The following is a 13,536-nucleotide window of genomic DNA, read 5'->3' as shown; positions in this document are numbered from 1 at the left end:
GAGAGGGGAAAATTATTATGATAGTCAAGATGTAAGGGTTTTTTTAACTTTTAGGGTTCTGTTAGTTTAGAGACAAAATAAGGCTTTTTCAGTTGCATTGGAAGATTTAGACATACATACAATTATGAGAAATTTTTGTCTAGAGATATATATCAAACTGAAATTATTTTTACCGAATGGATTAAGAACCACCGATTTCCTCTGCATCTTTGTTACCCAGATATACTGGGTTTATTAAGTTTAGCAAAATGCTAAAGAATAAATGCTCTCAGAATACACAGATTACTTAAGATCTTAGAACCTTACTCATAAAGGTCCGGATTCTGACACTCGTATTCACCTGGAATGCTCCATTAAAATTAACAAGATTATTAAGTCTTACAGGGGTAGCTATGCTGGTATGTATCTGCAAAAGCAATGAGGAGTCCTGTGTCACCTTGGAGAATAACAGATTTATTGGGGTATAAGCTTTCATGAGTAAAACCCACATCATCAGATGAATCTACTCATGAAAGCTTATGCCTTAATAAACCTGTTATTCTAAAGTTGAGTAAGGGTGCCACAGTCTGGTCTAAGAATAGATCCGCTGAAATCAACCAAACTGTTTGAATGAGTGAGAACTACTTATATGAGTAAATGTTGCAGAATATGTATCTGTTTAGTCAAACATTGGGTATTTCATATATTTTGAACAAAAATAATGTATTCTAATTTCTGCTAATATTATACCATCTATTTTCCCATGGCTCATGGCAAACAGAAGGTACAGGAAAAGAAAAAGATTTGAAAAACAGGAAAATGTTACTGTAAAACCAACATATAGCTGCAATGCTGAAAAGAGCAGGAAATATCTGAAAATGCTTTAATTTTTTGGCAAAAAAAATCTATATTTCATGTTGCTGATTGTCAGGCATTTCAGCATAGCCCAGCAGCAAAAATCTGCAGCTGTGTCTTCCAGCAATAAGAGTCTGCAGGGTTCAGCTGTAGAGAAACTTCAGCCCTCCCTGCAGGGTTCACTTGTAGAGGAACTTCAGTCCTCCATCAGTTTCCAGTCCAGACCCTGTGACCAGCAGCTTGGGTATACAGACTGGATACCACCAACCTACTCTCTGTGGGCTCATCTAGACTACGCTAAAGTGTCAAAAGAGGATATGCCAATTCCATGGGAATTTGCATATCTTTTTCCGATCTCACTTTTTAAAGCAGAGCTTTCGAAAGTGAAAGTAGTCTGGACGTGGTTTTTTCGGCATCCCCCCTTTTTCGAAAAGTCGCTGTTCCTCAAAATATGAGGTTTACGCAGCTTTTCGAAAAAGGGGGAGGTGCTGAAAAAAATGTGTTCAGACTACTTTCACTTTCGAAAACTCTTTTTGCAAAATCAAACCATTCCCAGGAGTTTTCACCAGTAACCTTTTTAAACAATAAAATCAAAAATATGTTCTAACCATGTGTTTCATTTCAATAGACAGCTTCGTCAGCGATTATCAACTAGATGGATGGCTCTTCGGGGGCAAAGTGCTGCTGATTGTGTGCGCATTTATCTCACGGTAGCCAGAAAATGGTCATTCTTTGGTGCTAAAATGTTTGCGGCAAAAGTAAGAAAATATACCAGTTTTGGGTTTGAAGGGGGTGATTTAAGTTTGAATATAGTACATGAGAGGAAAACAAATTAAGTGGAAAGTGGGTTTGAAGTGTTTCTGTTGACTGAATCATCATTAACGTGTCACTGCTTGGATTAAGTAACACACCGATTAATTTTAGTAATCTTAATAATAAGTAAATCCTAATAATTTCTAGCCCATGTCTCTCCTGCATTCTTATATCACTCCATACAGCATCCTCTCACTGTCTTTCACTTTGTTTTGAAGCAGGCTTTTTAAATTAATACTTTTTTGGGGTCTGATTCAATTCCTAATAAAGACTTTTAATGAGAGTTGGGTTTTTTCCTTAGAAGCATTAATAAAGATTAAATATACAGGATATATTACAAGCAGATTCTCCCTTACTGGCTTCTAAATCACTGTTAAACATTCCAGAACTTCATTACTACAGAAAACAGTAAGTATTGACTGGAACATTAATAATAAAGAAATTGAGCCTGAAGTTTTGCAGCAATAAAAACCCTAAAAATCAATAAGCTTTATGCTTAACCCTTGGACACACACACCACAATGCAGGTCTGGTAAATAGAGCTGTAGTGTCATTTTTCTTCTTTATTTCCTTTCAGACAATCCTAAGATACATACCCTAACTCCTTTGCAGCACTTCTGTTCCCTTATATTTTGGTGTAGTGTTTAACAAACTTTAAAATGTCTGCATTTTTTAACTAAGTTACTGTTTAAAACTAACCCCATTTATAACATGTAATGGAATTCTGTTTCTCTCTTTGAAGCCTCTAACAACATCCACATTTGAGAATTCCTTCATATGGCTTGTTGTCCATGAAGATGGAGTAAGCATTCTAGAATACAGCTTTCTGGTAAAAGAAAAAGAGTTTTAGTTTAGATTTAAATATATTTTAATAACAAATATGTGGGCCAAATACATTATTGATGTATTGCCACTAATTAAAATGAAATTACTCCAGGGTCAAAATTCATCCCGCATATGTAGATGTTTAGTCTGTCTCTTAAAATGTAAATATGTTACTATAAAATGCTTTAAAGTTACTGTCCTTGTTATATTAGTGCTGATAGTGGAAGTATCTCTTCATTATTTTGCTCAGTATTTATCATCTTTCTAAGGGAGACATTTTATATTTTATCAAACTAGTAAATGAAATGATAAAGAAATTCATAAATTAAGATTCTGACAACAAACTGAACTCTTCCCACTTGAGGCTTTCATTTAAATGTTCAGTCATAAGACAATAAATACTAATGTGAAGTGTACATAAATGCACAGTTACATAATATGATTACATTACATAATATGATTACATTACAATAATCTGATTACAGTATTATTCCCATTGTATTTGTTGAATCGAATGTCATATTGCTTGGTGGTATTGAATCATATAACTAAAATCTTGGTTCTCCTCTTACTACTGTTTTACACCACTGTAAGTATCTCAATTGAAATCAATGGAGTGGCACTGGTGTAAATCTCTTGTACCTAAGATGCGCTATGTTTTCTTTCAAATTTCCAAAGGGGTAGAATTATATTTTGCTATCAGAATGTTAACACAGATATTTAAATTATTCACATGAGGAAATTCAAACGTACCTTTGCATTAATGTAGACTTTTTCACTTAACTTGCCTTTGTATTTAAAGATAGGTATGGAGAAGTTAGACAAACGTAATAGGTAGAAAAATATGGAAAGAGGAGGGAGAAACGTGATCAGGCAGATTGAGATGAAATAGAGGCTGCAGCATTCTGTTCCACCAACACACTTCTCACTCCTTGAAGGTCACCAATCTAAGTTGGATCAGAACTCCCTTGCTGCAGTTTAAGCCCGTTGCTTCTTGTCCTATCATCAGAGATGAAGGAGAACAATTTTTCTCCCTTCTCTTTGTAAAACCCTTTTAGGTTCTTGAACACTGCTATCATGTCCCCTCTCGGTCTTCTCTTATCTAAACTAAAAAATCCCAATTCTTTCAGCCTTGCCTCATAGCTCATGTTTTCTAGACCTTTAATCATTTTTGTTGTTCTTCTCTGGACCTTCTTCAGTTTTTCCACATCTTTCTTGAAATATGGTGCCCAGAACTTGACACAACTTCAGTTGAGGCCTAATCAGTGCAGAGTAGAGTGGAAGAATGACTTCTGTGTCTTGCTCACAACACTCCTGTTAGTGCATCCCAGAATGTTTTCTTTTTTTTTTTTTCAAGCGTCACACTTTTGACTCATGTTTAGCTTCTGCTCTATCATGACCCATAGGATCATTTTCCACAGTACATCTTCTTAGACAGCTTCAGGGGATAGCTAAGTTAGTCTATAACAGGAAAAACTTTTTAAAAAAATTATGAATAGTCTAGTAGCACCTTAAACACTAACAAAACATGTAGCTGGTATGTTTGCTATGGTATGATGCTATGTTTGCTTTCATAGGCAAAACCCACTTCTTCAGATGACTGGAGTATTAGAAGTCCAGATCCAAGAATAAATAAGGGAAGGGGGGAGGGGAAAAAAAGAGAGTCAGGGAGCAGATGATTCAAGTAGTTACAAGAGGCTGATAAGAACAATTAGCACCTCTATTGTTTGGTTTGTTAAGTCATTAGGATGTGGACGGTAGTGTGCAAGCCAGCCGAGGTCCCATCTAGTTACTCGCTGTTTCTCTTGTTTTTCCCCTCCTCCCCCCTTTCCCTTATTTATTCTTGGATCTGGACTTCTAATACTCCAGTCATCTGAAGAAGTGGGCTTTGCCCACAAAAGCTCATGATAACATCTACATGTTTTGTTAGTCTTTAAGGTGCTACTAGACTATTTGTTGGGTTTTTTTTTTTACATTTTACCTTCTTAGACAATCATTTTTCATTCTGTAAGTGTAAAACTGATTATTCCTTCCTAAGTGGATTACTTTACATTTGTCCTTATTAAACTTCATCCTGTTTACCTCAGACCATTTCTCTAGTTGGTCTGGATCATTTTGAATTATGACCCTATCATCCAAAGCACTTGTAACCCCTCCAAGCTTGGTATTATCTGCAAACTTAATACGTGTACTCTGTATGCCAATATCTAGATATTTGATAAAGATATTGAACAGAACCAGTCCCAAAACTGACCTCTGTGGATCCCCACTTGTTATGCCTTTGCAGCATGACTGTGAACCATTAATTACTACTCTCTGAGAACAATTATCCAGCCATTTATGCACCTACCTTATAGTAGCCCCATCTAGGGCACAGTATTCAAACTATTGGGGTACTTACCATACATCTCTTCACAACAGCATAGAACAAGTGCCCACAACTTTGTTACAGAGCACTAGGACTCCACCTTCTATGGGACACTCTCCTCATCAAATGAGATGTACTGTTAATGTTTGCCTTTCCTCTTCAGCTGGCTCATATATAAGATCAGGAGGAACAAATCAGAAGTCATGCTAATAACACCTAGATAGCCCAGACAAACATGGGTCCTGAATCTATTAAAAATGGTGGCATGCCCACCTTAAAATCTTTCTCTAATACTTCATCTCTTCTCCCGAGATGTGGGACACATCCACCAGCCCTACCTGAGAGTACTTCACATCAAGGTGTAACTACTCTATGGCTGAAAGAAAATGAAGCAGTCTGCTCAGAAGAAGTAAAAGACATTTTATTGAACAGTCAGGCTACATCCACACTGCAGAGTTAGCTGTTCCACTTCTTTTGAGCACGCCTGTTATTTCAAAATATAACAGGCTCACTATTCTGTTGTCCCTGTAACCCTCATTCCACAAGGAGTAAGAAATGTTTCAGAATAGTGGGTTATTTCAAAATAAGTGCTGTGTAGACAGTGCCAAATTTCAAAATAATTTCAGAATATGGGTGCAGTGCAGACACACCCTTATAGATTAAATACAAGAAAGACATATACTTATAAATGAAAATGTTTCAGCATATGGTGCCAAAGTAAACAAATCATAACAACATCCTCTCCTTTACTAAGAGTATTGGATTACATTTTGGAACTAAAAAACTGGGACTCCATAAATTGAGTCCTGTGTGGATACAAAACTGGTATCTGAATCTGCATCTAAAAAAATGATCTGTGGATATTTTCATCCACAGACAGGAATACACACAGATATTAAGCGGATATCCAAAAATTTGCATAATTCTAGATCCAAAATTTGTATCTTGCATCTATATCTGCAAAAATGAGCCACAGATATCTGCATCCACATTTGTGGATGTGAATACCTGTGGATATAAAGCAGAGATCTGCAGAATTACAGGGCTTTGTCCATAAGCTCCATATAGGTAAATCTTGTGGCTATAATGGCTTCCTTCAGTACAGAGAATGGGATCACTCAATTCACCCCCCCAACAGCCAAATGCTTACTCTAAGGCAGTGTTTCCCAATTGGTGCTCTGCGAAACTCCACTGCCCTCTCTATTTTGTGGCTTTTTTTTTTTTTTTTTTTTTTTTTTTTTTGCTTGACAAATTTTATCCTGGGAACCCTAGAGGTTCCTTGAAATTCTTTTAAGCTGAAAAGTGTTCCATGGTCAAATAAAATTGGGAAACACTGCTCTAAGGCATTAAGGTCACTTACCCTGAAATAAGGGCGCAAGCTCCAATGTGGGATTTCAACCTTCTCTTGCACAGACTTATAGAAATCACATTTGTACCACTAGCCACATGTTCATTACTCCATCTATCTATGAAGGTGGCTTTCATCATTGCCATAATGTCTGCTAGACATAGGGGAGAACTAGATGACCTAATGGCACACCTTCCATATACAATTTTCTTTAAAAATAAAAATTACCCTGAGACCACACCCCAAATTCCTATCCAGACTTGTCACTCCTTTTCATTTAAACCAAACTATTTACTTATCTGCATTTTTTTCAGAACTGCATATGCAGACAAAAGAGAGGCATCACTCCACACTCTGAATGTCCAAAGAGCATTAGCCTTCTGTACTGAAAGAACAAAAACCTTTAGTAAATCACCAGAATTACTAGTCTATAACAGAAGGATCAAAAAGGGAAACCATCTCAAAGCAGAAACTATACAAATGGGTATCAGGATGCATCCACTTCCATAAAAAACATCAGTTACAGGCCCCACCAGGAGTCGTCATGTACTCTACCAGAGCACTTCTAACATCCTTTAGGGTATGTCTACACTACTGTGCTATTTCGAATTAACTTAATTCAAAATAGTTAATTCGAATTAAGGTAATTCGAAATATCGCATCTATACACAAAAACAATTTTAAAATAGTGTTTTGCTATTTCAAAATAGCATGTCCACACTGAGTGGACCCTGAACCGAAGTTAAGGCTGGCTGGAACCAGTGCCAGCAGGGCGTCAGGTTAGGACTTAGTGTGTGGGGCTGCTTGCCTGAGGCTAACTGAGCTCCGTGCTTAAATGGACCCTACCCCCACCCCGGACAGACAGTTCTCAGGGTTCCCCGCTTGCTTGTCTACCTTGATGAGGGACAGCAAAGCAGTCCTGTCTTGGAGTGCCCTGAGTGCCCGCACTCAGGACACCACAGCACTCGGCCATATGGCGCCAGAGCTGCCCTTGGGCACGCCGGTGCATCTCGTGGGGTCATTGCCATCAGCCTGAATGCACTTACTGCAGGCTGCCATCTCAGGGGTCCATCGGGGGGCTGTCAGGATCCAGGAGGCCCTGAGGGAGAGCATCCACCCAGAGGAGTCCTCACAGCCTCCCTGCTCCTCCCCACTGGGGGCTCGTGCCCCATTCCTCCCTCATGTCCTTCTACTTACCCCTCGCTAGCTCCCCTTCCTGATGTCAAATAAAAGACACGTATGTTCAAAAATAGAAACTGGGTTTATTGAACAAAACTGGGATGGGGGATGAACCTCTGGGGAGATTGGGAAAAGGAGGTGGGAGAGGGGAGGGGAAACCTGGGAGGAGGGAGCTGGAAGGGGGAAGCAAGGGGAAGAAGGGGGAGGGGAAGCTCAGGGTTGGGGGTCTCGCTGGACCAACTTGACTTTCATGCTAACCTGCTCCTAGGTTTGCATGTGGCCTTTGGTGGCCAGGCTGGCAGCTATCCTACCATAGATTGCTGCGTTCTTCCATCTAGTGCGGAGATCATGGACGTTGGGAGCACCCCCCTCCAAACCTGAATAAGGTCCATGATCTCCATCCTGGACCAGCAATGCGCCCACCTTCTCCAGTCCCTGTTAGACTCCTGGGAGCTGGCAGACTGCTCCTGGGGAGCGGTGGAGGGCTGGCTGCCAGTGGCTGGCTGGCTTCCAGTGGCTTGCTGGCTCATGTTTTGGGGCCACTGCTGGCTCTGGGCTGGCAGGCTTGGAGCTGGCACAGGCACTGTGGCCAGGGTCCACTCCTTAAATGGCTCTGGGGCTGGGGAAAGGAGAGTAAGTTTTCCTGGTTGTGCCCAGATTGGCCATCAGAGCTCCCTGGGAAGGGTTGAAGGCCTCCTATTTTGAATTAAGTGTCTACACACCACTTAATTTGAAATAGCTATTTTGAATTTGGTATTACGCCTCATAGAATGAGGTTTACCAAATTCGAATTAAGGGCTTCACTATTTCGAATTAAATTCGAAATAGCAGTTTACATGTATAGTCGCTTTTAAAGTTAATTCGAAATAATGACTGTTATTTTGAATTAACTTTGCAGTGTAGACATACCCTTATGGACATTTGCAAAGCAACAATTTGGGTGTCTGACCAAACAATTACAAACCACTATTGCTATAGAAATAACAATCATTATCAGAGGCTCTGTTTGGACTCGCTGTTTATGAATCATCACAAATGCAACTCCGAAGCCCTTCCCTTCCACAGAGGGGCACTGCTTGTCAGTTATCAAAAGTAAAGCACCCACAGAAGAAGAGAAGATTATTTAACTCTGTGCAGTAACTGAGGTTTTTGAGGAGGTTGTCTCAATAAGCCAGGGGTGAGCAACCTTCAGCACGTGGCCTATCAGGTTAATCCCCTGGCAGGCAGCAAAACATTTTATTTACATTATCCATCTGCAGGCACGGTCCCCTGTAGTTCCGAGTAGCCATGGTTTGCTGTTCCCATTGCTTCTGGCTGCTTGCATTGGCCGGGAATAGTGAACCACAGCCAGTGGGAGCTGCAGAGAGCCATACCTGCAGACAGTCAAGATAAACGAAATGTCTCGAAGCCCAGTAGCAAATTACTCTGTTGGGCCTTGTCCTGAAGGCCCACTGCAATAGGTGCTCTGCCACCCTCCCTTCTCCTCTCTACTTCAGAGTTTCATGCTAGATCTCTGTAGTTGAGAAGGAACTGAGGGATGGTTGGTCATGCAGTGCTATGTAAACACCTAAGGGAGCATGTGACAGTACATGCATGACCTAACCACTAATACAAGCTACTACAAACCTCCAATTACAAGTGCAGAGCAGAGACACACCTAAAGTGGGGCACCCACAGGAACAGCCCATCTCAAAGAGCTATAATTACAGCACATGGTGACTAGCTTTCTCTTCTAAGTCAGGAGTGAGGCCAGACAGGATGGGAACAAGGCTGGGGTGCAACACAGGTACTAGGCTGGAGTTGAGGAGGAGCAGAACAGGAGCGGGTCTTGGAGAGATGAGCACAGGGAGACAGAGTCTGTGGATGTGGATGTTGACCAGCCAGTGAGCTGCTGCTGCTGCTGCTGCTATTAGATTTCAGAACTGGCCTGAAAGCTTTCTCAGCCAGATAGGCAGGATGGTCCATCAAGGATGTCAGGAGTACTTAGCAGGTGCAGTTAAGGGAAGCCTCTTTGTGGAGTTTCTTACCGCTTCTTGGAAAACGCAGGCAAACCTAACATAAAAAGTATTGAGGAGAAAGATAGGGTAATTCTGTTTTTTACAGTTTGGATGATGTCCTTTTGCTAATTGAAAAACAAGGGCAAGAAGGAGTTTAGTACCCAAGAGATTAAAATAATTACTTTACAGAGATTTTTTTCATGATAATTTAAAATGTGCATATCTGTCTATATTGATTTATATAATATTAAATATGAATTAGCACAACAAATGGCAGTGACTCATAAGCTACATGTCCAGTGCTGTGTGTTGAATAATAGAGGCCAAAAATTTGAAGCAGAAGTTTTTGTTCTCTGTTAGTACTGTCAGCCAGCACTGATTTTATCCCCCATTAGAGAGCACAAATGAATTTTGTCAATTTAAATTAGATCACTTGTACACACAAAGGTTGAAATCCTTTTTTAAGTATGGGCCCTGATACTTAACTTCTTTAGAGCCTGATCCAACTCCTAATGGGACTCTTAGCACCAACTTCAACAGGAGTCAGACTAGGTCTTTCATTTGTAATGTAAGTTATGTGCCTGAGTCCAAACTCAAAAACATAGCCATTAAACTAAATAAATATATATTACTTTAATAAGAAACTGAGACACTCATGGAAAAAGAGATGTCATACTGCAATGGGAATTCATCACAATGAACTCTTGAAGGAATCAGGCACTTAATTTGAATTAGATTCAAAATTCTACAGAATTTAGAAATTAAACATGTTTAGAAATTAAAGCAGGAATTAAGTTCAAAGTCTTTTTTCCCTGTATATTTCTGAATTAATGTAACAGGTTTTTTTCCTTTCTTTCTTTAAAGCGATTAATAGTTACATATGTACACAAAAGTTTGATGACATTTGGAGGCTACCAAGATGACTTTATGCTGATAGTTAACAATGCTCAGTCAAAAGACAAGTCAAATGAAAAACTCCTTTTTGCCATGGCAAAACCAAAGGTTGGTACATTAGCTGAAATAATTTCCAGTGTCTGTTGCCTATTTCTACTTTAGTGTCCGTGTGTATATGCACAAAATGCAGCACCTGTTGTTCAGATATCCTCTAGTCATTAGCTTTTACATAATGAATTTAAAGGGGGAAAGCAATTCAAAACATAAAACAGTTCATACAGTTTTCTTGCTTTTTTTTGTTTAATGACCCTTCCCCCAGAGTTTCAGACTTTGTGGACAAGGACATTTAGGGAGATAAAAGACAGGAAGCATATGCGGTGCCTAAAAATTAGTATAGCCACAATTTAAAAAACAGTTTGGATCCCAGTAAAGCAGTGTCTATATTGTCTGATAACTTTCTGAAAGGTTACATACTTCTCCAAAATTCTAGGTCTAAGAAAACCTAGATATTAGTCTAGACTCTTTCTCACTGGTAATACTGGTTACCAGTATGTAACTTCAGTTCAAAATTGTGTCTCTTCATAGAAATATGCACGTATGTATGTAAGTGTAAGAAACACAACAGTTTTCTGTCAAATCACTCCCTTTAAAGAGGAGTTTTTTTGGCGGTTCCATAGAGAAGGCATGGTACACAACCAAGATAAACCCACAGCTACTTGAGTGGCAGCCCATCTGGACTGTTCTTTAATGCTTATGCCGGAGACATACAACACTGCATAGGAAAAACTAAGCTGCATGTAGTAAAATTATTCCATAAGAGAGACATCTATTGGTCTGTAAAATTCTCTCCTAAAGAAGTGGTGGAAACTTAACTGTTTGACTAATTTAAAAATGTGCAGGATAAAATACTCCTTGTACTTACTCTAGGGAATAATCCTGCATTATCCAGAGAGATAAGCAAGATAACTAACTCTAATAGTTATTTTCCCCATTTATAATTTTTTAATGAAATACTAGGGGGCTGCATTCCCTGCTCGCTGAGCTCACCAACCCCTCTCTCTCTCTCTCTCTCTCTCTCTCTCTCTCTCTCTCTCTCTCTCTGGGAGTAGGCAGCCCTGGCTCTTCCCCCAGCCACTGGGGAGGGCCGAGGCATAGCAGCCACGGCTGCCCCTTGCCTTCACCGCTCCCCTCCTTCCCCTGGCCGCTGGACGGAGGCCTGACCAGCCCTGGCTCTCTCCTCCTGACCATGGGGGAGGGGATGGGGGTGGCCAAGGCTGTACCAGCCCCGTTCTCTTCCCCTGGCTACCAGGACAGGGGCTGGGCAAGGCCAGGCCAGCCCCAGCTTTTTTCCCCCCAGCTGCCGCCCTCTCCCAGGACAGGACTACTAGGGCAGGGGCCGGGTGGGGGCCAGGCCATCCCCGGGCTCTCTCCCCTTGAGCACCAGGGAGGGGGGAAGCAGAGTGGAGGCAGGCGGGATGCAAAGTGATGTAATATCACTCTGTTGTCTCACAGGGAAAAAAAAATGATATATAAAGAGAGATAAGAACTTGTATAATACAATGTCTGTTTCTCACTAAAAACGTAGCTATTTCTTCATAGTCAAAATACAAGTTATATTTTCCAGATACAGATTATAGTGTTTCTTGTTACAGATTCTTGAGATCACTCTACTGATTGCCAGCTATGTTAACCACTTCCATCAGCAAAAGGGGGCTGTTAATCATCTCTCTACTTCAACACTGTTCTCACCTCAAACAGGACAGAAAACCAAAGAAATGGGGAGTCAGCTGCTTCTTTCAAACAGCAGACCAACCAAAGGTCCTACTTTGTTATGAAAGGATCAGATACCTCTGAAAATGTATACTAATGCCTTATGGTATGCTTCCTGCATTGACGGGACATCTTTGGATGTGCCATATATACAGCATATATTAGTCTGTAACACAGGCCAAGAAAGCTGGTCTGGTTTCCATTCATTTTAGTTAGAGGCCCCTGTTAAGCTTTATTGTAGATGGGATGATTATCCTGTCTGATGATGCTAACTCCAATTTTGGACATGAGTATTCAAAAATACTTCTGAAGAAGGTTCTTTTGTGGATGGGGAATTGGTCTCTTAATTTATTTCAATGTCAGGTATTTTGAAGACATTTTCTCATGAAGGACAATATTTTCACCTTTCTACTCTTACAAGTTGTATAACCTTGATTATAAAAAAGCATGTTTGTTTAAATGGGAAAACAAATACATGTACTTTCCATTCCCTCGCACTTTCTTGTCTGTAATACATGCAACCCAGGAAACAGTCAAAAGGGGACATTTTTATGAAAGCTCTATTTTGAAGTATTGGTTGCACATCATTGATTGTATACTTTATTATAAATGTCCTTCCTTATACAACAGTTTACTTGTCTAATCCACAGCAGTGGTCTGGTAGTATCTACACAATTCTTCTTTTTGAATTTCTAAAGCTAAATTTGGCATATGTTGTGGATTACGTATTTTAAAAAATTATAGTCAGAATTCTTAAAAAATCAGTTTTCTTCCATAGTTTTGTCTCATCTTTAAATAACATAGGCCAAAAATTAGTAAGTTAGAATTCAAACCACAAAAGCAATATAAAGAGCACTTACATGAATAGGTACGTGTAAACGTGGAGGCACAGATTTCATAAAATATGTGACATGTACATTGTACATACCAGTAGAATAGCATATTTTATAAATATATGCCTAATACAAGAAAGTGTTCTACTTGTTTTTGTTTTAACATTTTTCAAATTTTATCCATGCATTTCACACCTTAATATTAGTATGAGGGCCTCTTGCCCACTAGAAAAATCATTTAATAGATTAAATTCAATTATAAATCATTGATCTTGTAGCTATTTCTTAATTTCTGTGGCAACTAATACTAGCTATCAAGTACATTTGTCACTTAAAACTGTATTTTGTCCCTTGTGGTTTATTCTAGAACCTGGAGTAATGTTATAATACTGAATTTTTAACATCAGTGAATGGAATTAATAATCTCTATTTATGGTATCACTTAAAAAAAGTTTGGTATCCATCTCATGAGGCTTACCCCTTACGTGAGGCAAACGGTGTATATACCTGAAAGACTCGGGCCAGGTTACAAATAACACAGTTTGCAGGAAAGAACACATTACACAGAACACATTTAAAAACTGGAGAAAGACATTGAAAGCTGAATTAATAGCAAGGATGCTACAGAGGACTCAATGAGGCATCTAATTCTTCTGAAAGCCTGAAATCATGCCA

General features: G+C 39.5%; 1 protein-coding gene across 4 annotated transcripts in view; it reads left to right on the top strand.

Annotated features, from left to right (window-relative positions):
* The window catches only part of PLEKHH2 (pleckstrin homology, MyTH4 and FERM domain containing H2), a 132,160-nt gene extending 119,120 nt beyond the window's left edge, over window positions 1–13,040 (top strand). For 2 of the 4 annotated variants that reach the window (XM_075925428.1, XM_025179011.2), the window contains exons 27-30: window positions 1,463–1,592; window positions 2,390–2,476; window positions 10,229–10,366; window positions 11,911–13,040. In XM_075925428.1, coding sequence (XP_075781543.1) covers window positions 1,463–1,592; window positions 2,390–2,476; window positions 10,229–10,366; window positions 11,911–12,093 — 538 coding nt within the window. In that variant the 3' untranslated portion in view covers window positions 12,094–13,040. The remainder of the gene's footprint in view (window positions 1–1,462; window positions 1,593–2,389; window positions 2,477–10,228; window positions 10,367–11,910) is intronic. The other 2 variants (XM_025179012.2, XM_025179013.2) reach the window with 2 other exon arrangements.
* Window positions 13,041–13,536: the final 496 nt, after the last annotated feature.

This window comes from Pelodiscus sinensis, chromosome 3 (genome assembly GCF_049634645.1).
Source record: "Pelodiscus sinensis isolate JC-2024 chromosome 3, ASM4963464v1, whole genome shotgun sequence".
NCBI lineage: Eukaryota > Metazoa > Chordata > Testudines > Trionychidae > Pelodiscus > Pelodiscus sinensis.
The sequence above is the reverse complement of the archived record's forward strand: the minus strand, read 5'-3'. Positions and strand labels throughout refer to the sequence as shown.